The sequence below is a fragment of the Triturus cristatus genome, chromosome 6, assembly GCF_964204655.1.
Source record: "Triturus cristatus chromosome 6, aTriCri1.1, whole genome shotgun sequence".
In the NCBI taxonomy this organism is placed as follows: domain Eukaryota; kingdom Metazoa; phylum Chordata; class Amphibia; order Caudata; family Salamandridae; genus Triturus; species Triturus cristatus.
The window spans coordinates 1,859,521,405-1,859,547,077 of record NC_140589.1 but is presented as its reverse complement, the minus strand read 5'-3'; the positions used below and the strand labels follow the sequence as shown (position 1 = coordinate 1,859,547,077).

At 42.2% G+C, this 25,673-nt stretch overlaps 1 protein-coding gene across 3 annotated transcripts in view; it reads left to right on the top strand.

Moving 5' to 3' along the window:
- Positions 1-13,097: 13,097 nt before the first annotated feature.
- LOC146822214 (uncharacterized) overlaps positions 13,098-25,673 on the top strand; it is a 167,687-nt gene continuing 155,111 nt past the window's right edge. The window contains exon 1 of one of the 3 annotated variants that reach the window (XM_085613365.1): positions 13,098-13,285. In XM_085613365.1, coding sequence (XP_085469491.1) covers positions 13,195-13,285 — 91 coding nt within the window. In that variant the 5' untranslated portion in view covers positions 13,098-13,194. The remainder of the gene's footprint in view (positions 13,286-25,673) is intronic. The other 2 variants (XM_085613366.1, XM_085613367.1) reach the window with 2 other exon arrangements.

Sequence of the window (25,673 nt, the reverse complement as noted above, 5' to 3'; positions counted from 1 at the left end):
AAATACACCGCGGCTCGTCTGATACGTAATGATGCCAGGATCATTTCGTCCTCTTTGCCGGGCACAGGGTCATATCTACAATCTACAAGAAGTTCCTTAAGCGTGCGGGAATTTATGAGTTTGGGGGTACGTGGATGTGCTGACTCTTGAAAGGTAAGTTTATTTATTCTGGGTGGCGTAGAAAAAATGTTGGTAGCCCCTCCCGTAACCCCGTCTGGGGTATCGGGCGTGAAAGGATTCGTTGAACGCGATACAGCAACTATAGGTGTGGACATAGCTATAGAAGTAGCTGTAGGAACAGATGAGGAAACAGATGTGCTTGCCGGAACTTGTGTCAGGATTTGTTGTTGTAGAGATACAGATACAGGATCTTGGCGTTGAACCTCCCCGGCCGACGGTCTATGTGGGGCGGGGTTAGCATACTCGGGAGCTGCGTCATCTAAATATGAGGAAAGAAAAACATCTTCTGCGGTTCTAGGATGCCCCTTGGGATGTACTTTTATTGGAAATAATGGGGGTGGCAAGTCTTTTGGTATCCCCGTAGTAGCCTTAGGTAATCCCTCGGCCAGAAGGGGATACATACCCTTCATAAGGGCATGTCTTTGTCTGTCTACTTGTTCTGATTTCACTCGTGTACCTTCTTCAATTAATAGATTTTCTCGGACTTCATTTGAATTCTCTTTACTCTTCTCTTCCTGTCTACGTGCTTTTTCTGTACGTCTATACGATTCTTTACGCCATAATTCAATGGCGTCTTTCTGTTATTGTCTAGCTTTCTTTTTCCATAATTCTTCCTCTACTTTCACGATGCAATCTGCATCCCAGGTCCCAGTTGCGGGCCACCTCTGACTCTCTGGTAATTCCTTGGTGTAGTCTACCCATAGATCAAGAAATAATATGGCGTCTAAGCCGTGTTTATGATACATGAAGTACCCTGGAGTGTCCCTAGGAGGAATAGGAACAGCTTCTTCGAGTACCCCTTTTCTAGTTGTGATCTGTCTTAATTTCGAAAAGAGCGGCATATTGAGAACTGATCTGATACTTGATCTTGAACAAACTTAATACAATAAACACGATAATGAACAGTCATTCATACCACAATATGCAGAACGTATTAACACATTTAACATTTAACATTTAAATGAGCAAACAATGATGATGACGATCTAAGGAAAACTTAATCACTTAAACATAATACTCGGCATTATCTGAATTATTCTGAATTTATATACTTGATATACTAGATATACTGCTAAATAGTACAGATACACTGCTAAAACAGTGCAGACCGGATTTGTGTACCCAAACCCGTCTGGACCGGCACAACTTATGTGCACGCCAGAACGCCTCCCCAGTAATGGTACTCACCGGGTAGCTCGGAACGGAAGGCCTCGGAACGGGACTGAACCGAACTGGACCGGACTGGACTCGACTCGACTCGAAAACTTCGGACACGTCAGGACATCGGAAACCTGGTGGGCCTCTGTATACCTCGGATCTTGCTCTCTCAGCTAGGCTCTGGTCGGGATACTTCGCACTTCTCACCGCCTCGTCTGGGTGTTGATCGCAGCCTCAGTCGCCCCCGCTTGACCGGAGGGAGATACAGGAAATCCTGCTGGTACGCGTTGTTGTCCGTCCAGCTGTAGCAGGAGACCGGGCCTGCAACGCACCGCCGGCGAGTGAGATGAGAAAGTGTCCCTGTTCGGGCGCCATTTATGTGGTAAATAATTTAATTACCGGGACTTAATTTGATACAGAACATAATAAAAATAGCTCAGTAAATAAGAGGCAGAATCCGTGGTATTAGAGGTTCGGAATGGGCTTTATTCTAATGGACGATTTCGAAATCGTGGCCTCCAAGTTCCATCACCACGGAGGTTCAGGAAGTGAAGTACATACATTATTGATAATTATTCACTTTTATACAATAGGCATTACAGTGAAGTAAATGCAAGAGGCGTAACAATTGATAGCAAAGATAACATTTCACATGCGTAGCTGAAAAAGGCGTAATTGGGAGTAACAAGGAAAACGTCATTGGTTATGATGTCACATATGGGTGGACCTATGAAATAATTTCGCAATGTCAGCAGAAATACTTGGCAGAGATGCGCGCGCAGCAGCATGACGTGTGATTGACGTGCAGCTAGGGGGTGGAGGGGACTTGACATTTAGCTCTACATGTGGCGACAGAAGTCTGGAGGGTCAAGTCAACCTAATCCCAAATCATATCTAACATCCTATGTTTAAAGAACTATGTTATCCAAAAGAGAGGTCTCTTAGAGTAGAATCTTATTCTATACTGACTATACTGACTGTTAGTGCGTGTACAAGCGTCTAAGTGTCTACACTAGATGCGAGGGCAGGAATCTTCCATAGTAACAGGGCTATGAATTACTTGCATGAAGACAGAGAAGCCGGGCCTTTGCTCGGTAGCTGGAAGAATGTTTACTGAAACTACTAGACAGGAATGCATTGGGCAGGGATCGGAGCAGATAATTTCGAAGGTGAAATACAGTTCTTGGCAGGCAGCAAGCTGATGTCAGGCATCGTGAGCCGCGCAGGGAATGAGACAAAGTTCATGGTCACAGATGCAGGCTCGGACTGGAGCTTCAGAGACAGAAAGCAAGAAAAGCTTGATGACAGAATCAGGGCCTACTTGCCTGGACTGTAAAAATGGCATAAGTGAACCATATAAAGGCGGTGGCCTTTTGTACTTAGGAATGGAATATCCGGCCCATTCATGGCGGATCTGAAAGAGGACATGTTAACGGTGGACGCACATGTATTTGCGTCTTCATAACTGGAACTGGAGGGAACATACATGTACTTGTAACATGCACATAGAACCGTTGGGGTCCAAGATAGGGGACATAACTGACCAGAAAAATCCATATTTCCACAAGGTAATGCATTTTTACAGCTGGTAGGATATGTTAGGGAGTAGAGTGTTTATTGTTGTAATTTGTGTGTAATATACACGCTGTACAGTGGTGTACCCTCCAAATAATTTAAAACTTTTGTTTGCACACTTACTTAACTGGCGAGTGTGCATTTTAAGCATGTTGGCATGTACCAACATTTCGGTTTTTTTAACGCCGCATTTTTTAAGTTGGATAATCTTTAGTTAAAAGGCCACATGTTCTAAACTATATTTGACCTAGCTGTACATTTAACAGTTTTACTAAAACATATCGTCTGCATACTGACTTAATTGGCCTTCATACAAGATTTCTTTATGAACTACGTGACAATGTGAGGCAAACAAGGGGGGGGAGAGAGCAAAGGAAGGGCAGGCAGTAACACTATGTATATGGGTGCACACAGCGTGTGCTTTACTGAAATAAATATGTGCACAAGCACTACATGTTAACAGCGCATGTGTTAGGCCCCAAACAAAAAAAACATGTCCCAGACGCAAAATACAAAGCGAATGCGCACCTATCCTAAAATGAATTCGGACAATCCCGTCCCTCCTTACAGGCACAAACATTAGGGCCTTGTATATATCTCCATGCCAAAGAACCTTAAAATTAAAAATATTTGCATGCCTACAATGTTTACAGGAGAAAAGCTAAAATAAAATGCTAAGTGTTCCACACACACCACCCTAAATTAAGCTCCTTCCAAGTACTAATATTACGGCCCTAATATGACCACAGCCCAACAGATTTGCCTAACACACCGCAAAATAATAATAAAAATGGTAAAAAGAATAGGATTACGGAGGAGTAGGCCACAGCACGTGATAACACGTGATAACATATAGGCCCTACTAGAAGATTTCTTTGAGAACTACGTAATGATGAGGCAAGGGGGGGGGGGAGGGGGAGAGCAGAGGAAGAGGGAGCGGCGAGAAGCACTATGTAAATGGGTGCACACAGCGTGTGCTTTAGTTAAGTAAATATGTGCACAGGCTTTGGATGTTAACGACGCATGTGTTTAGGCCCCAAAAAATATATTTGTCCCGGTCTGGAAATACAAAGCGACTGCAGGCCTATTCCCCAAAGAATTTCTAACAAACCTATCCCTGCTTGGCGGCGCTAACATTACGGGCTTGTATAAATTTCCATGCTTAAGCACCTTAAAAATATAAGTCCTTTTGTGACTACAATGTTTAAAGGAAAAAAGCTTAAAACAGTGCTAAGCGTCCCAGCACACACCACCCTAAACTAAGCTCCTGGCACGTACTAATATTACGCACCTAATTTGACTACGACCCAACAGTTTAGCCTAATACAACGCAAACTTGGCAAAAAAAATAGGATTACAAAGGAGTATGCAGTGTTTACCTCAAGGATGGAGAAGAAGCAGCCTTGTTTACAAACACCTCGTCTGACTGCCTAGAAACAGCCTAAGGCTAAGTGGGTGGGGGGTTTGTGGTGAAACTAAGTAGACACTGTCTTGGAGCCATTCCACAGCCTTATCTGTTGTTCTAACAAGTCTGGAGACTACAAACATGTGTCGACAAGTTAAAAGGTGGTCGTAAAAACATCCTAAGGGAGGACAGCAGTAAACAAGCACCGGAAAATGTAGGAAGAGGATAACAGTTTAAGCAATGGCAGCAGCTTTTGTAAAGGCAATTCTTTTATCACAATGTTTAGGCTTTTCCCATCATAAGAACATCTCCGGGTTCTCAGTTCTAACATATGTATTCAAAGTATTGGTTTATAAACGCATTTAATTTTTGCTAAAAATAAAACTTAATCGGCCATTTAAATACTAAAAACAAAACTTAAAGAAATGAGTCTCGGCATGCACCGCCCTAAATTAAGCTCCTTGCATGTACTAATATTACGCAGCTAATTTGACTACGACCCAACAGTTTTGCCTAATACAACGCAAAATCGGCATAAAACTGCTAAACAAAATAGGATTACGGAGAAGTAGGCAATGTTTAGCACTAGCTTAATAAAATGCCACAGCACATGATAACATGTAAGGCTCCAGAGCGCGATAAAATTATGGCCTCATTAGAAGATTTTTTTGATTACTATGTAATAATGTGAGGCAAGTGGGAGGGGGAGGAGAAAAGGAAGAAGGGGCGGGCAGTAGCACTATGTATATGGGTGCACACAGCGTGTGCTTTAGTGAAGTAAATATGTGCACAAGCACTAGATGTTAACAGCGCATGTGTTTAGGCCCCAAACCCCAAACAAGGAATCTCAGAAAAGAGGAGATGGTGAATATGATTTAAGAGGGGGTCTTCGATTTTAGCAAGTGATTTTGTTTAAAATGCACGATTATCATGACTTGATCCTGCAAAGTTGGAAAATCATTCTGTAAAATGTAAAATAAAAATAAAAAGTCAAGTGATTTGACTGAGGCAAGACTCGAAGTGCACCAATGAGTTCTCGTGTCCGCAAAGAAGAGCCGAATTTAGATGTTAGTCAGTCATTAGGAGGTGGAGGGTGCATTTCGATTCGGACCAAACAACCCATGGGAACATTTTGAAAGTGGGTAATGCCAAACAAAACAAGCGGCGAAAGTGAAAGCAAATGGTGTGCAGGCTGCCAAATGGTGGGGGATCTGGAAGTGCAAACGAGTGCTTTCAGGCTGCCAAATGGTGCGCGCGCCCGGAGCACATGCACTGTATTTGGAGGCCTGAAAGCACTCGTTTGCACTTCCAAAACTCGCTTACTATAAGTCTCGCCAGAGCAGCGCTAAAGCGCTGTCTCAGCGAGACCTAATGAATCAATAAATAAAATAAAATGTAAGAACATGAACACCGGGAGTGTAATAGAGAGCATGGCTGGGACATCGGTAGCAAGTGTGGGGATGGAGTGGAACGAGAGCACAAGGGGTAGGCAGAGGAAATCAATAAGTGGGGAGAGAAAGCTCCCATGGAATAAAGTAAACAAGCATTTGCAATGCAATTGGTCGCGCATTACTTCAAGTTAGAGCTATTGGCGTTGCAAATAATAATGCAACAGCAATAGCTCAAACTTTTAGTAATGCAAGACCTATTGCAGTGCAATTTTTTGGGGGCGAGAGCCCAAGGGGAGGGGAGCGTAGAGAGCTGCGATTAAACAACTCAACGGCGTCTGAAGGGGAAGGATGGAGAGAGAGCAGGAGCATGGGCGTCCGCATAAAAATTTCCAGGGGGGGGCTAACCTGGCAAATGAAGGGTCGTGGCTAATGTTAATCAATAGGGGCAGGGCTAAAATGGCCCTGCCAAGCTGAGAAAAACAAGCATTGGCATAGCCAATAGGTCTCGCCTTTGGGACCTGTTAAGTATTTAGTTATGCAGCAGGTCCCAAAGGTGAGAGCTATTGGCTATGCCAATGCTTGTTTATTTCTGCCTTGCAGCATGAATGCTGCGCCTTGTGCTCCTCTGCGCTGGGGAAGCGACCCTGCACAAATTCAGGACTTGATGCAGGAGATGGGTTCGGGTCCTTGCCTTTTCTTTCCTGCGGCGCCATCCAGCATCCTCTCCTTCTGCATGGGCAGGGCCACTGGAAGTGTGCAGCGGGTGAGGAGCAAATGACGTGGCAGGGTTGCCTCAATTATGTAGCTAGAAAAAAACAATTAGACAGGGGTATGTGGCACATTTGGTGATAGTATTTATCTTTGTTTTACTTGTTAACACTGTCGGACTTGGGCTCCACCGCATTAGTACCGGTTTAACACCCACGCATAGCAAAAAGCAACTGAAAGGTGACCAGTTCACTTTTGGGAAGGGTCTTTCTTCCACTCCTTACTTTTTTTTTTGTTTAAACAATTTTTGTACCACTTGAGCCAGACAAGATAATTTTTGTGTGTTGAAATCTGCATATTCTGCAGCAAATGATGTATTATGTGGCACAATCACAAATCCTTCATTATGTGGAAAACACCACAGCTGCAAATTGAATAATTCCAGTGGCCCTGAGTATAAGAGAGTCCTGTGAGGCAGCCACATGGACGTCTTCACAGTGCTTTGCAGCCTGTTGATAAGAAGCGCTAAAGCACTACTTTCAGTGTGGCGTGGCACTTGTGTTTTTTAATTTTATTTCTATCTAAGCTCGTGGTGCGCCTCTTCACCTGTGCCACATTGATTGACCTGACGATTTTCAGTGGATAAATAAAAGGCGCAAGCTTTAGGCCTTATTCCAGCGATGGAGGGTGCGTCGTGGCAGCTCTAGACAGAGACGCTGCGACCTTCACCTGGTTCCAGTGTTGATGCTTCTCATGCCCATGGGATACTCTTGAAGGGCCCAGAAATGTCCTCTGCCCCCTTCTTCTGAGCCCCACATGTATTTGGGCACAGAGCCTGCAGTGTCTCCTCCCTGCCCTCATTGCATGCTCCAGGCCTGATGTTTGCCACCCTCTTGTGTGCGTAAAGCCAGTCTCTTTCAACGTGCCCATGGGCACATCTGAGCCAAATCCAAGGTGGTGGCTGCGAGGCGACCCCTTCTCGCACATCCGAGTTCAACGATGGTGTCTGAGGGAGTGACCTTGGGCAGGCTTCGGGCAGCCATCGTCTCCTCCGGAATTAAGAAGGTCCGACTGCCTCTTGTTGGTGAGACGGACTATAAAGTTGGTTGCTGGACTAGGTGTGGTAATAAGAGTAGGGTTAGGCTTTCCATTGGAAGTAGGGACTAGGGCTTCCTGTGCCATTGATTACTTTTATTGGGACTACTGGTAGGGCTAGGGCCTCTATTGGGCGTAGAGATCTGGTTTTTTTAAAGTTATTGGGTGCTTGCACTAGGGCTGAGATTGGCTGTAAGGTCCTCTTCTCCTATTGGTTCTAGATTTTAGGGCTAGTGCTGTGATTGGATACGGTTAGGGCTAGGGTTCCCATTGGCTGAAGGGGTCACCTGATTACTAGGGCTATAAAGGCCGGGGCTTAGGGTGTCTCAGCCTGGGCGTCGAGGCTAAGGGCAGAGAGGACAAGGGCAATTACCTGTTTGAGCCTGTTCGAGACTGGTCGGGACTAGGGCCAGAAATGCTGCTCATGTTCACATTCGGTAATAGCTACCCTACACCATCCACAAACATAGTAACACATTCACACCAAATGTACACCACACACAACCCTATGTGTGGACCAATGTACCAGCATGCACTACAAACCCAACCAAACCACATCTATACACCCTTCTATCCCAACTACCACACATACCCACCATCACCTACAAATAGTACACAACTCTATCCTATACCACTAACCAATCCACTCATCACTAACACAACCCCATTCAACACCATACATAACTACATCCGATCCAGACACACGCTCCCTGCTCTAATTACACCTAACAGACCACCTTTTATTACTAACAAACATATATTCATCCTTCCATCATTTGTCCAACAAACACCCTCCTCTCCCCACTACCATAATAACACTAACGCACAACACACACACTGCACACGACCACACTTTTTAACTCAGGCAACAAACCATTCTAAGACAAACACTCTCACCTCTACTTCATTCCCTCCTACACACAACATACACTCTACTCATAAACACATCACCACCCCCTCTACCATACAACTTCCTCTCACAAACTTTACTATACAACCAAATCCATTGCATGAAACAAATAAACCAGCACTCCTTTTCACTACTCCTCAAAAACAAAACATTTCATACACACCAGCATCTATATACTTTCAATGTACTTATGGATCTATATATTTATCACTTTCTTCTAATTTAGCATTTCAAAGGCACTACCCTATCTCTTAGCCTATACTTCTCTCAATATATCCTCTGGCCCAACCTTCTGACTCATCTCAAACTTCTTTCTACTACTCTTTCCAATGCACTACCCTATCTCTCACCCTATACATCTATCAATATATCCTCTACATCCACTCTCTCCTTTATCCCAAACCCCATACCACTGCTATGATCCCAAAATAACCCTTTCTTGACTCTCTCCTACTCTACCCCTACTTGCATCATCTGACACCTCTTTTTTAATATACCGATCCCCCAAAACAAACCTTTATAAACTCTCCCCTCTGACTCTTCCCCTCAAAAACCCCTTTTTACTCATCCAAAAGCCTCCTCCTACTGCTATGACCTCAAATAAAATCGCACTCTTCTGTCCCTCCACTATCCTTTTCAATCAAAATAACTGACTAACATGTTCACTTCTCAATTTCCATATTCCACTATACTAATTAACCACTAATCCTTTATGTATTAGTGCCTGGGACATTGCATGAGTACATGTGTTCTTACAAATTCGCCATGCACTCTCCTTGCGACACTCTAACCATCCAGTTACTACCCATGTACTCATGCAATGGCCCATGCACTAACTCATGCAGTGCTTTAATCCCAAGAGCACTACCCTTGCAGTCCAGCAATCCCTCTGTCACTCCTTGTGCACTCTTCCAATCACTCTGCCAGCACCATATTCTTATCTAATCGCTCTGCCAAAACCCCAGCACTAATAAATTAACCATGCAGTCTCCTTGCAGCACTCTAATCATCCAGTCACTACGCATGTACTCATGCAATGGCCAAGGCACTAACTCATACAGTGCTAAAATCTCTAGAGCACTACCCATGGAGTCCAGCAATCCCCCTGTCACTCCCTGAGCAGTCTTCCAATCACCCTGCCAGCACCATGTCCTTATCCAATCACTCTGCCAAAACACAAGCATTTATAAATTCACCGTGCACTCTCCTTGCAGTGCTCTAATCATCCAGTCATGCACTGGTACAATCCTCTGTGCACTACCCATGCAGACCTCTAACCAGCTACACAGTACTGATTCACTACTGCAATTACCCAGGTAGGACCCATGCAGTCCAACCATCGCCCTGTCACTACCCATGTACTCATCCAATCACCCAGCCAGCACCACGTACTTATCCAATCACTATCCTAAAATCCAAGCACTTATAAAATCACCATGCACTCTCCTTGCAGCACTCTAATCATCCACTCACTACTCATGTACTCATGCAATGACCCAGGCATTAACTCATGGCAAATACAGAGGAGGTCATGCTAATCACAGGGGTACCCCAACACATAGTGTTCCCTAGTGTATGTAGGTGTTTTCACTGTAATCTAAGTGTCTTTTAGCATAGCACTGGCTCTAGGCCTGGTTAGTCGGAGTCAGTTACCACCAGTACCCATCAGCAAAAGGTTGGGGGCATAGGAGGACGTATTGCTCCTCTGTTGGTTCTTTCTGCACATCTCTGGCTTCTTCCTGCACTTTTCTTCGTCTTTCTGGACTTCTTTAGCCTCTTTCTGCATTTGTCTTGCTTCTTTCTGCGCTTTTCTTCCTCTTTCTTCACATGTCACACCTTTGTAGGCACAGTTGGAAATTAGTATTTAAAAAACCATTGAAATTCACTAAAAAAAACATAGGTTTCAGGCACTTTATAGTTAGAAATTAGCATTTAAAAAACCATTGAAATTCACTGAAAAAAACATAGGTTTCAGAGATGTTATAGTTAGAAATTAGCATTTAAAAAAACCTTCGAAATTCACTGAAAATAACACAGGTTTCAGGGACTTTATAGTTAGTTGGACATTTCACTCGTACAAAACCAGAGAAATTCGGCCGTTATAGTTAGTTCAGCTAAATATAACTCGTGCCCCCGCAATGCACTGCTGATGATGTCACATATTACATCTTTCATGACATGGTCAGTGACACCCCCACCCTCCCACATAGACACTCAGGCACCCATACAGTAACCTGCACTTTAGATGTACTTCCTTATAAATAGTACATACGGATAAATATATATTAAACATCTCAATCTGTATAAATATACTCCTTTATATACATTGACGAGGATAGTTCTTAATGTACATATCTGTGGAAGTTATGTGTTATGTGTTATAAAATATTTAAGAAATGCTTTGATGATTTTTTGAATCGAATAAAGATTTTTTGAATGAATTAATTGTCATATCATCCTGCTCCTTCAGTTGCCCCATCGCATTGATGCTACCAGAGGGCTGATGCTTACAGTAATGGATTTCTGCAATGTATTCTATACTTGAGCGTAGATAAAGAGATATTGAAATTCCAGAGACTGCAAAATGAAGCAATCAAACTCTGTTTCAACCATAAGAAATACTCCTAGAACACCCTGTCCTCCAAGTCCTGTATTTGGTTCCAGTTGCAAACGTTGCTGCAAAGTTTAGTGGGGTGAACTGGTCCAAAATATCTTCAGTCAATGTTCTTAGTGTGTTGCACTCCAACACATATGGTACAATAAAACAATATAATCCTAATTGTTCAGGCCAAATTTTACTTAAAATCCTGCAGAGCAAAATCTCTCCTTTTCGTAGGAGCCCAGCTCATAAACTCACTGTGCCGTAAATCCTATGACCTTGCATGGCTCCATTCAGAAAATATCTGCAAACACCAGCTTAAGTGACACCACCTGCCATTGTTTTCTATCAAAGAAAGCATTTTTTCATACCTCATCGGCAAAGTGGTATACTGAGCATGGCGGGCGGCATGTGTTATTATGTATGTATTGTATACCATAATCGACCGATTTGAGGGATTTTTCAATGTTGTATTTACTGAAGCATAACTAACTTTTATCTATGTTTTTTCAGTGAACGTTTGCTTTTTTTGGCCTGTGTTCACTAGCTGTGTTTCATTCCTTCAGCAATGCCCAGAAGGGGATGGTTGCAGGCTCTGACTCACCGCCGTTTAGCAAACAACACCCCTTGTACACAGTGTTTTGCCATGTGCTAAAGGAATTGGTAACAGAACCTGGCCTTCTGCCACATCCTATGCCTAACCCTCTATAAATAAAGGGCCAGGACCCTTTTTGACAATATCCTTAAATGTAACCCCATTTGTCTGATCTGTATAAAATTAGGTTTTTTGCACTGGCCTTAATTTGGTACCTTTCTGCCAAATTTCATGCTGATTAATCAACCTGCACCAAAGGTGTTATTGAATGAAATTTGTATTGGTCCCCAATTATCTTTTACCCCACCCTTTGTCTGATCTGCTCAACACTTTCTAACAAAACTTTAGTACCAAATTATTAAAGCATGAACCCTTCTTTGACCCACCCATTCATGCAGATGTGCCCCCTTACTCTTGATGGACCTACATGAGTATTCCAATGAATACTATGAGTAATCTAAAATTGGCAATCTCTACCAAATTTTGTTGAGATTCATTAAGCAGCACCAAAGTTATTAGCAAATCAAAAATATTGTGGCTCCCCTTTTAAGCATCCACCCATTGGATCTGTGTATAAGCAGACTGCCTGCGCTAGGTATAACTTGCTAAATGCTATTCATATTTCATATAGTTGAAAGGAAATAAAATGAAAAGGAAAATTAAGTGAAAATAAGTTTTGTAAAGCGCTCAATTGCTTAGGGGCATCTTTGCACTGATAGCACAACAGAACTGAAGGGAGATTAGGACACCTGGTTATGGAGGTAAGAATTGATGAGCCAGGTTTTAAGATTCTTTCTAAGAACTGAGAGGGATGGACTGGTCTTTAAGTGGAGGGGTAGAGCATTCCACCGTTTGGTTGTACCATACACAAAATATCTTCCTTTCCAACAAGTTCTTCTAAACTTGAATACTTTAATCACAGGAGTGCCATGGCCCTGCTGATTTTATTAATTATTAAACAGCGTCCAGTCCTGGTTCCAGTGAAAGTTGTACAAAGTAAACAGGGCTCAATAAAATACTGCTGACCTTCTTTTCTTGACTCATTTGGCAGAGGTCCCAAAAGCAGTGCCAGGGGCCAGAAGGGTTAGCTCCATGCTGTGTAGCTGAAAGTCCTGGTGCAGTAACCCTCTGCGGTCTTAATCATCATTTCAACAGTCCTGACCCCCTCAATATGTCCCCCCTCACAGGAGTACTGGGCTCTGATGGAGGACTCCTTTTAGCAACTGTATAAAGGTCTTATTTTCATCAGGATTATATTCATAAATACCCTTAAATGTTGTTTATGTAATCACTGATATTTAATTCACATGCAAATCCCTTCAGGCATTTCCAAAGTTTGTCACTGTTCTCAAACATCTCTTCTGTCTCTAACAAAATGAGAAAACAGTGAAGGAAACCGGTTTTGCTGGGAGTGTCTGTAATGCTGCAGCTTGTGACTTGGATGGTTTTAAACCATCCTTGGCAGGTGTCCAGTCAGTCCTTGCCAGCATCATCCCTCCCTCCCTCCTCCTCCTCCTGTGCTATCCTATACATTCCAGTCACTGGAGCAGCAGGGGCTCAGATATCACTGTCCATGCCATGATGAAGGTTGCAGCCGCCATCTTGCTCCTGGCCGCCCTCCTTGGGCTCTGCATGATGCCTGCGGTGGAGGGAGAGGACTCTCCTGATTGTGAGTGCTCAGGAATCAGATTTTCAGGCCTTTCAGTTTCTAGATGAAAACTTCACCCGAGGGATCAAAGTTGTATCTTTTTCTGGAGAATCACTGCATAATGTAGTGAATAGTGTTGTGTTGTGATAAAGGCAGGTGAGTCTGCATAGAGTTGGAGGCATTTGAGTTGTGAGAGTGGGAAAGCCCAGTACAGGATACAGGGCTCTTGAGGATGTCATGTGTAAGGTACAGTGCCAATGTTCAGGATCTGCCTCATGCACTTGAAATGAGCAGTTTATCCATGACTCTCAAAAGGCACTGGATACAGGTTTCAGGAAGTCAAGGGTGAAAAATTGGCTTTCAAAAGTTCATTCTCACTTGTAAAGTTTTGCAGCCTCTTGCCCAAGCAGCTCATCTAGTCTGGATTTTTGCTTTGCATCCTGAGACTTTATTTCCTGTTTGTTCCTTTAGAAAATAAGGGATACACTACAAATCCCAGAATGCAAAGCCAAAGCCAAATTCAAAAGGATGAGCTATTTACAATGGACCTGCAAACCTTGAAAATTCTGTATATGGAGTATTGGGGAAGTGTAAGACTGAACCTTCTTTTTCAGGTACATTGACCACTTGTCACTAAACAGGACAAAATAAAAGGACCGAGCTACTTGTTGTGACCCTTATCAGATCTAAGGGAAGTGGGGCATTCTAGCAAGCACGTCAAGGGAGCAATGCTCCTTAGAGGAGATCTGAGCTTCTGGGAGAAATGTCTGTGTGAATAGTGTATTAACAAATGGGGCTAAATATTGCATTTTACAGCACTGTATTCTCAAATGCATTTGGTCTAAAAGCCACACATTTGAGGGCTGTTCTGAAACGAATGTCCCAAATTATTCTAATACTTCAGGATTTGACACAGTACCCAGGAGTATTATTTCTGCACAGCAGCACATCATGTGTTGGAAAGTCCCATGGACACACTGGATGTACAGAGCCTTTTACAGGGTTGAAAATTTAATTTCCATTGTACCTAATGCAAAGCAATGCCTTAAAGTGCAAGGTAGGAACAACCTGATAAAATGTGACCCCATTAATGACTAGCTGAGGCTGGTGGATTCTTAGGTTAGCAGCATTCCTACAGCCCTCGGTCTGTTCCTGGTATGTTCTGGGAGCGCTTCAGCTGCCTAGGGACTTTCCAACTGGTCCTGTGGATGCCAAAGGGCACCAGAGTCTAATTCAAAATTGGATGTTGCGTTACAATGTGTGAATATTTTTGGGATTTGAGGGTCATGCATCTTCTAGCCTAGACTAGAAGTGTGTGATGCTTCTTGGGGGCACATGGTGTTTCTGGATACTGCAGTACTTGAATAAATACAGTAAGCTCTATCAGATGCAAGTGCATAGACTATGATGGTGGGACATGACGTTGTGAACACGTTGATCGCCAAGTGTAGCATACTTGTGCTGTGCTGCATGCATGCAAATTGCACCATCAAAATATGAGGCACTCCAATATCAGACTCTATTCAGCCACCTCAGTTCTATTAGACATGTAAAAAACTTCTAATAAGCACATGTTTAGACTGTGAGGTTGACCCTGCAGTTTTTGTTGCAATGCCGACTGTGGAATTTTTCAGAGAGATGCAGCTAAACAGTGAAATACAAAAAGAAAGGTTTCAACTTCTCGTATTTGACACAAACTAACATAATCCAAGGCCATCCTGGGCCCGCAACGGCCTAGTGGGAGAGGGCCTCTATCTAGTGGGAAAGGAATGCTCTAATATGAACAGTGCACTCAGTACAGAAAAAAAACCTAAATGAAGAAACAAAAGTCAGACGAGGGCATTAATCGGAATTGGACGAGATCAGTTTCGATCAGCCTAAAATGGCGCCTGAAAAGAAAACGGTACAGCGAATGCTAACTTACATGGGGCACTGCGTAAGCATAAACAGTTTCTATTCTAATAGACCCTCCTTTTAGCATGAGCTAAAACATTTTCCAACGGCAACAAAAGGAAACAAAACTATAAACAATAATAATAAATCACATTAATAAACAGATATGAGCACTCCATACCATCAGAAAGTGAAACAACAAGGGAGGTATTCTCTAATATTTCCTCATAGATATTCATAAGATCCTCAATATCCTTTTGAATCATTATAGCGGCGTTTGTGTCATGAATTGATATCTTCTGTTTAGATGTGAGAATAGTGGCACAGTATGAGCAGCAGAAGGGAAGACACTAAATAAGAGCACAGCAAAGTACCAATATCATAATCGGATAAATCACTTTTTCAAGAATCCAGCCCCAGTTACCAAAAAGAGACCAAATCCAATTCCCACTTTCCATTCCTTTGACGTATTCAAGGATATCTAAAATGTGTTTAGTAATATTCTTTTTCATATTTCTAATCCCGACCACACACTGATTGCCCACTACCGTGCATACACCACCACTCTTAGCTAGAATAAAATCAACTGCATATTTGGTTTGTTCAGAATATATTCGCATACTCTCCAACTGAGTGGTGATGTCACGCAAAGCTGCTACTGTGGTATTTGATACAATTTGCAGCTTGCATCCAAATTATTTTCTAGCTTGCTCACCCCTGGCCAAGGAGGTACCACCCAAGGTGAAAATAGAAGAAAGGATATATCCAAAAGTGATCCCATTACTATAATTATTGACCTCTATATCAGTCACTCCCTCACAGAATTCTTTTGTCAGAGTCCTTTTAACCCATCGAATGTTAGGCTTGGCATATTTACCAAGTACACATTAGGGCAATACCATTCCAAGAGCTACATCATCTATACCAGTATGAACATTAGAATACGTCCTATTAGGCAAAAAGAAAAACCCCGGGTGTGCATAAATCGTTCCCCATAATCCACTGCTGCAGACCTGGAGTTCATTCCAAAAATACCTGGATCCTCGTCATTTACCAAGGGGTTCGTTTTTTTATACAACATTATTCCTGATAAATTTATATATAGTGAAGTATCAATCCTTTTCACGATGGGGCAACAAGCAGGATAATAACCGGACTCTCAGGTAACTATCAATTCCTTGTAATGCCAAACCACCAATGTGACATTCTGTTTTTCCATATAAAAATTGTCACAATATGTATTGTTATCACAACCTGAATAACCCATTCCCAGTGTCTTTCTATGATATAGACATGGCCCCGGATAATCAAAACCAAACACTCCTTTCACTGCTGTGAACTGAGGTGGCCGAGTATAAGTATAATTTACAAGTGACAATGGATATGCAGTCCACAAACTAGTGAAAGATTGGGTGGGGTAATAAGCTGTCCCCTCCCCGAAGAACCTCTTATGTGTTTCTAAAAATATATTACTCAGGGCTGTTCTTTTATTTATTTTCGGGGAGGTAACCTTACCCTTGTTGGGCAAAGGCACACTATGATCATTTTTCCAAATCCATGTCACCCCACACAGTATTATTATCAGCAAGGCCAAAAGAACAACACGTATTATTCTGCATTTCCGTGTCCACCCCACATTATGCTGTGCAACAAGAACCATCAGCTGTTCCTCTTCAGCAATCTTCCTACCAAAGGGATGCATAATGTAATGAATCAAAACATAAAAAAGACAATAAAAAAAAATATACAAATTCCCAGTGTCCGTCAGAGCCTCACTGGTACAGGCTCCTATTGTCCATCAATAGGTTGGTGCTCTTGAGAAACAGTGGTGGAACTTGTCCTGTCCTAAGCTCTTTTAATCTATCCCACGTCGATAAAGATGGTATACCTTCAAGGTATACTTCTGCTCTCCCTAGCTAATGTTCAAACAATAAAGTCAAATTGAATACAACATTTCCACTAAATTCAGTTAATTCCGTTGGTAGTGTGACTCAGTACTACCTATCTTGCACAGTTCATCCCTAATCTTTCTTCTTTTTGGACTCAAGCCCCAGGCACCGTGTGATCAATAAACAAAGACTCCTGAATAGCTCGTATTTCTGGGGGGACATCCTCATTCAAAACATCATCGTTCTCCTTATCTGCCTGTGTCCAGGTCAACTGGTCATCAGTAACAGGAATAACCGGGGCACCGCTCACACTCGGTGTCGCCAATGCCCTCTTTGACCCACTGGTCGTATAATAACAGCAAAGCAATCTTTTGGCAGTGGGTGGCAGGCACCCAGTTCTTTCGACCAGTAACCTTTTCAGCTGTCCGTGTCACCAACAGAACCTGTTTAGGACCTTTCCAGCGCAGCTTTAAACTTTTCTTCCGCTGAAAGTTCCTTACTATAATAAAATCTCCAGGCTGAATGTCCTGGCCGGGCCCCTCTGGTACCGAAGGTAGGGAATCCCGCACCTGCTGGTGAATAGAATTTAAACTTCCTGTTAACTGGCCAAGATGATCAAACATCACAGGATATTCAATATCTGAGTATTTACGAGGACGTGGGATGTCCCAGACATTCGCCGGGTGGCCGATCATGACCTCATAAGGTGACTATCCTGGTCTAGAATGAGCTGTGTTCTTGTTGACAGAAGAGATAATGGTAGAGCATCTGGCCATTTCAACCCTGTGGTCTTCTGAAATTTTTCACATTTCAGTTTGAAAGTACCATTGTACTTCTCAACTAAACCTGCTGACTGTGGATGATTAGCAGCATGAAATTTCTGTTTAACATGCACACCTTAACAAATCAATTTGATCACTTTCCCATTAAAATGACTTCTGTTGTCACTCCAGATAATTCGGGGGAAGCCGAAATGAGGAAAGTACTCTTTAAGGAGTACCATCACAGTCGTAATAGCCGTATTATCTTTAGTGGGCTAGGCCTCAACCCATTTACTGAACGCACATACAACCACCAAAACGTATATAAGATTAATATATCTCTCTAATTCAATATACTCCCTTTGGAAGACTTCAAAAGGAAAAGTAGGTGGTGCAAAATTACCAGGTGGTGTAGGGGTACCCTTCCTTATATTATGCATCATACATACCATGCAGTATTTCACCAAATGCTCAGCTGTCTTGGAGATGTTATCATTATGCCATACAGGGGCTAACAATTTACAAATGCATTTTGCACTAATATGATCTGGACCATGTACCATTGTAACCACGGGAAGAACGTATGCATCCGACAACATCCATTTCTGTTCTCCAGATTCATCAATCCAATACCTTTCCTCATTTAACTGTTCTGTACTCTCCTGCCGTTTCAGTAATTCTTCTATTGTGGCTTCACTAGGTATCTCCTTCACACTCTCAAGGGTATTTCAACAACAAAACAACCTTGGGAACCCATCTAGCTGGACCTGCGACAAACATACGTTTCATTTTACTTCGGGCCGTTTCCTTAGCTACCTGATCTGCAAAAGCATTTCCTCTACCCACATCATCAATAACCTTTCTATGGGTGCTGCACTTGATTATTGCCAATTTCTTGGGGAGCGTTAAAGCAGATGCCCAGTGTCACCCAAAATTACGCGCGACCCAGAATGCGTACTGGCTGTCAGAAAAAATATTGACAACAGTCCCTCACTTAATTTACAAGCTCGGCTAAAGGCAGCAAGCACAGCAGCTTGAGCTGAATGATAGGGGACCCGTGATGTTTCTATCACCGTCTGCAAGCTTCAGTAGTGGTGCTATGTGGAAATTTCAAACAAGAGCCGTTGACATATAGATCCCCTAGAGAGTCAGATAAGGGAACATCAGTCAGGTCTAACCGTCCTTTCGTTTCTACTTCCGTCCGTTAAATACAGTCATGTTTGTCGACTGCATCATTCTCAGAAGGGAGGGGTAGCAACTTGGCTGGGTTCAGAGTGGCACATCTTTTGATTGTAATATGCTTAGCAAACAATGTTAATTCATAGCCAGTAAGATGTGCTGCGTCTTAGTCTTGTCAAGCACCGCAGCCGAACAAAGCGCAGTTTTTAATTGCTGAAAAGACTGCTGGCATTCGGGCATCCAAGGAAAAGGCTCATGCACTGCTTTCGTTGTTAATACAAGCTAAGGTTTGATTAGTAACGAGTAGTTTGGGATCCACTGGAGACAGTAGAAAGTAATACCTATAAAAGCAGTACATCTTTCTGAGTTGTGGAATGTGCATTTTAACAATAATACTTATATGCTCAGGGGTCAACCTCCTACCCTCCTTCGACAGTAGGGGACCGAGGTAGGTGACCTCCTGTTGAATATTGAAATATCGAAATAGAAACCTTATGTCCCTGGCCGTTGTGCTACACCTCTCCCATGAGTATCAGAAGCAATTAACAAGTCATCAACATACTGCACTAATACATTACCTGGAGAAAGCGAAAGTGAATCCAACTGACTTTTTAATGCCAGACTATATATACTAGGACTCTCCGTATAGCCTTGAGGAGCACGACAGAATCTAAAGCTTTTGCCGGTTAGTATGAATCCAAACAAATACCTACTGTCTGGGTGGATAGGAATACAAACAAATGCATTTTTCAGATCAATAACAGAAAAGAACTTAGCAGTAGATGGAATCATCGTTAAAAGGGTTGTGATATCAGGAACAACTGGAAACTGCAGAACTACAATTTTATTAACCGCTCGCAAATCAATGACAAAGAGGTAAACATCATCAGCAGCAAACAGGGATCCCGAAGGAGTCCTCTTAAGGACCAGGAGAATAGGACTATTACAAATGTTGTCACACATTTCTTCAACTCCTCCTGTTCGTATCAAATCCAGAATAATCTGAAGAAGAGCCCGATCTCCTGCTTGTGATATCTTATACTGAGGAATGCGGGTTAGAACAGCATTATCTTTAACTTCTATAGAAACTGGTGGTACATGCAACAGACCCACATATGTACCAACTGTAGCCCATAGCGTGGGTGGTACCTGAGCAAATTCAGCTGGAAGGGACGCATCCTGAGACAAACACTGCCTAGTTCTCACATCCAGACCCATAATAAATATAAACACCTGCAGGGGAGCAATAAATAGTAGCATGCAATTTCTTCAACTGATCCAAACCAATCAGATTTTTACCACAATTAGATGTTAACAAGAATGGAGATTCCGCAGTGAAAGGACCAACAGTCAATGCAAGGGGTCGTGAAATGGGGCTTACAACAGGTACATATGAAAAACCTACTGAGACATTATTGTGGCCAGAAATAGACGCCCCGGGGACCATATGTCGAGAAGCAGAACTCTTTGTCGCACCTGTGTCTACCAAAAATTCATTAGTGGAGCCTTACAAATCCACTAGGACATAAGGACCACGCTTATCCACTGGTATCTGAACTGGTCCCTCACCCTCTCCCTGGCTGTAAGACATACCTGTCACATCATCTATATAATAATTTTCATGATAATACTGTCCATCTCTCACGGTCATCGAAATAAATATTATCAGAACTGCCCACCAGAGCAGCAACATTCTGATTCCTATGTGTCCCATGGCCCCTAACACCAAAACCTCTTCCTCTGGGGGATGAACCTTCTGGAAAAGTACAGGGCACTGGCTATGCCAATGTCCTTCCTCCTTTCAATACACACACTGATTCTGCCCCAAAGATGTTGTTGAAGGCTGCCTAGTATGTGGCAGTTGTCGAGGAGGACCTCCTCATCCCCTATTATTTCCCCTAAATGCTTGCTGCAACAACACCTTCTTCTTAAGATCCTTATGTTTCTTGTCAGTTTTATTCTTTGCCTCCAGATCCCGATGTTCATAATATTGGGCCATGTTCAAAATAATAAAGGGAAAAGACAGAGACCATGTACTTTCAGACGCCTGAAAATGAGTCATTATTTTCAGGAAGAAGATTAGTAACAAACAAACAAACTCCTCCCTCCGTGGACATATCCTGTAAACTATAATCCAACAACGTGTCTTTAAACCGAGTAAAGAACTCAGACACACTCTCATCCTTCTTTTGTCGACGAGCCGTCACCCCGTCAATCTGTCCCAACTTACCTGCTTAGGTGGAATAAGTGTGTGCATATATGTAATGATACAACCAGGCAAAGCAAGTATCTCAGCTCAGGGTTTATCTCCTGGCTTCCTTTCCTGATCCTATCCTTTGATCACATCCCACGTACCACCTAATCCTGCAACATGATCTTGAGTATGCACCTGTCTCCAAATATCAACCGGAACAAGAAGGCCCAAAAACATTTCAATATCAGCAAGAGTCATTACAGTAGAAGAAGCAGCCTCTGGTAATTACTTTTTTTTAAATATCTTTATTCAGTTTTTTAACAACAGATTTTACGCCCTCCACCCCATCCCCCTCCCTCCAGGTCAAACAAGTATACATACCGTTATTTACACAAAACTACATTAACAAAAAAAAAATTGAAAACAAAAAATTGATACATTCGTACACCCAGATCTGGTTGCACATTAAGCCTAAAATTCATTCCGTATTATCTTGGGATTGACACCATTCTGTTAGAGGGGTCCACATTTTTAAACCTCTTTTCCGTCGCCTACTGCCCTTTCGTTTATAGATGGCGATTTCAATATTTGAGAAGGCGAGAAATCTGGCTAACCATTGTTGGAAAGTCGGGCAGTAGCATCCAGCCACGATGACGCAATACACAACCTGAAAACATCCATCGCTATGAAAATAAGTTCATGTCCTATTCTAGCGTGTCCAGGGTCTGTTGCCCCTAATAGAATAACACCGCTGGATAAAACTATTGTGTTATGCACCACTGTAGATAGGAATTTCCCTATCTCTTGTTTGACAGATGTTAAACCTTCACAGGTGGAGAAAATGTGTATACAATCAGCATTGTAAAGCATACATCTAGGACAACATGTACTCTTACCACTTCACCATTTGGCTATTTTGTCCGGTGTATAATACAGAAAAAAACAAGTTTTGAAAAATTGTGCTTCTGAGTTTGGTTGACATTAAGATTGTTTGCAACACTTCATAAGCATAATTAAACTCCTCATTTGAAATTTCTGCTTTCTCTAGCCATTTCTGCGAAATTTTCTCCATGTCATCTGGAAACATAACATTAATGCGTGAATAAATACCCCCAATTGTGTTTTTTGTGCCAGATAAAAGTATTTCTACTAGATTCACTTTTTCAATCCCCCTCTCCTGCCTATCTTCCGTGACAAAAATTTTCTAATTTGAAGGTACTTGAAGAAGTCCCGCCAATCTAATCCAAATTTGTTTTTTAATTCTTCACATGAAGAAATCCCGACAGAGGAAAAGAGGCAACCTATCTGAACAATTCCTGCCGCGTGCCACTTATGTATATAACTATCATTAAAAATTTCTGGCAGTTCTGGGTTATTCTTTAAGGGGGTATAACAAGACAGTCTCCCTATACCAAGCATTTTCCTGATGGTCTTCCAAACCTTGAATCCACTAAATAGTGTTTTAAATGTAACTTTTTTGTGATAGCTATCGTGCAAATGTCTCCACCAGTATCCTCTGCTCTCTCTACCTAACAATATTTGAAAAATAGAAGGTGTATAGGTCTCTCCCAGCATCCCTTCCCAGTTATTCCGGAGTAGCTCAACACTGTACAATAGCACGGTTGCCCAATAATATGCCTTCAAGTTTGGAAGAGCTAGTCCACTTCGATCCTTCTGAGGAGTAAGAAACTTATAGGCCCGGCGAGGTTGTGAGTATGCCCAGAGAAAAATAGAAAACATCCATTCTATAGACTTGAGCCAGGATGAGGAAAATTCTAGGCAAATAGCTCTAAACATATACAGAATTTGGGGAAAAAAGACCATTTTAATTGCATTCACTCTTCCAATGATAGAGAGGTGTAAATTGTCAAGACGTTGGAGATCTTTCTGCATTGCAACAATTATTGGTCTCAGATTTATATTAACCAAATTATCAAGATCGGCTGTAATACAGACTCCTAAATAAGTAGCCTGTTCCACAACTCGAGCATCCCTAAACCCACTTTTCTTATTTAAAACAATCTGAGTTTTCCCCTGATTAAGTGCATAGCCAGACACATCTCCGAATTGCTTGGCCTCTCTCTCGATAGAAATCATAGTCATGCTTGGATCGGATGTCACGATAGCGATGTCATCAGCATAGGCCAGTGATTTGGTGGGATACCCCTGTGACATTATAGGTTTAATATCTTCGTCCTCTTCCAATCGCTGAATAAAGGGATCTATATAAATTGCGAAGAGCAACGGCGAGCAAGGACAACCCTGCCGTGTTCCCTGCGATATTATCAATTCTTCGGTTAAACTACCATTAACCATCACTACGGTAATTCCTTATAATAGGCAGTGGGATTTTTCCTAGGTACGGGCAAAGTAGTCTTAAGAGCTAAAACCTCACTTCTTTCCATGGAGTATAAACCCATTGTTCCTGAAAGCGGGCAGCTACGGCTGGTCTGGTGACCGTTCAGTTCCGAACCGTCAACTCAGGAATTTCTGGATGATATATTGGGTGGACTTCACGCATAGGAAACTGAGTTATTTGAGTAGGACTCCTATCATACAACCAACCTCTATAAGATACTATAGTAGTAACATCACCGAAAACTTGTCCCGGTTCCGAGTCAGTAACATAAACGTGATCTCTAATATCAAATAGTATTTTAAAGTATATCTGGGGAGCTTCTGACCCAATGTGGTTATGCCACAGATCAATCAATGTGGCAGACATATGTTGAAGAGCAAGCTGTTGTGTAAAGGGCTCAAAATCGCGTATAGCTAGCCAAATATCCTCTACCCCATAAACTGCATTACGAGCCCACTGCATTGCCTGATTGGCTATTGTCCTTCAATCACCCAAAAGAGTCCCTGCTCGGGTGCCAACTGAAGGAAGTGACCCGTTTAGTACCACCCAGGTCAAACTAATAACCGTTTATTCATCTACACTCAAAGCGGAGCCCAATCTGCCCAGTCGCTAGGAGTCCTACAGAGGGAACTGAAATAGACAAGCATAAAGTGTACATTTCGTAGTCAAGCAGAAACACTCCCACAGTGGAAATTTCCAGAAAGATGCAGCTAAATAGTGAAATACAAAAAAAATGTTTCAACTTCTCGTATCTGACACAAACTAACATAATCCAAGGTCGTTCCATACTATGCCTGGCATGGACTAGTGGGAGAGGGCCTCTATCTAGTGGGAAAGGAATGCTCTAATATGAACAGTGCACTCATTACTGAAACAAAACCTAAATGAAGAAACAAAACTCAGAGGGGGGCATTTATCGGAACTGGACAGGATCAGTTTCGAACTGCCTAAAATGGCGCCTGAAAAGAAAACGGTACAGCGAATACTAACTTACATGGGGCACTGCGTAAGCATAAACAGTTTCTATTCTAATAGACCCTCCTTTTAGCATGAGCTAAAACATTTTCCAACGGCAACAAAAGGAAACAAAACTATAAACAATAATAATAAATCACATTAATAAACAGATATGAGCACTCCATACCATCAGAAAGTGAAACAACAAGGGAGGAATTCTCTAATATTTCCTCATAGATATTCATAAGATCCTCAATATCCTTTTGAATCATTATAGCGGCGTTTGTGTCATGAATTGATATCTTCTGTTTAGATGTGAGAATAGTGGCACAGTATGAGCAGCAGAAGGGAAGACACTAAATAAGAGCACAGCAAAGTACCAATATCATAATCGGATAAATCACTTTTTCAAGAATCCAGCCCCAGTTACCAAAAAGAGACCAAATCCAATTCCCACTTTCCATTCCTTTGACGTATTCAAGGATATCTAAAATGTGTTTAGTAATATTCTTTTTCATATTTCTAATCCCGACCACACACTGATTGCCCACTACCGTGCATACACCACCACTCTTAGCTAGAATAAAATCAACTGCATATTTGGTCTGTTCAGAATATATTCGCATACTCTCCAACTGAGTGGTGATGTCACACAAAGCTGCTACTGTGGTATTTGATACAATTTGCAGCTTGCATCCAAATTATTTTCTAGCTTGCTCACCCCTGGCCAAGGAGGTACCACCCAAGGTGAAAATAGAAGAAAGGATATATCCAAAAGTGATCCCATTACTATAATTATTGACCTCTATATCAGTCACTCCCTCACAGAATTCTTTTGTCAGAGTCCTTTTAACCCATCGAATGTTAGGCTTGGCATATTTACCAAGTACACATTAGGGCAATACCATTCCAAGAGCTACATCATCTATACCAGTATGAACATTAGAATACGTCCTATTAGACAAAAAGAAAAACCCCGGGGTGTGCATAAATCATTCCCCATAATCCACTGCTGCAGACCTGGAGTTCATTCCAAAAGTACTGGGATCCTCGTCATTTACCAAGGGGTTCGTTTTTTTATACAACATTATTCCTGATAAATTTATATATAGTGAAGTATCAATCCTTTTCACGATGGGGCAACAAGCAGGATAATAACCGGACTCTCAGGTAACTA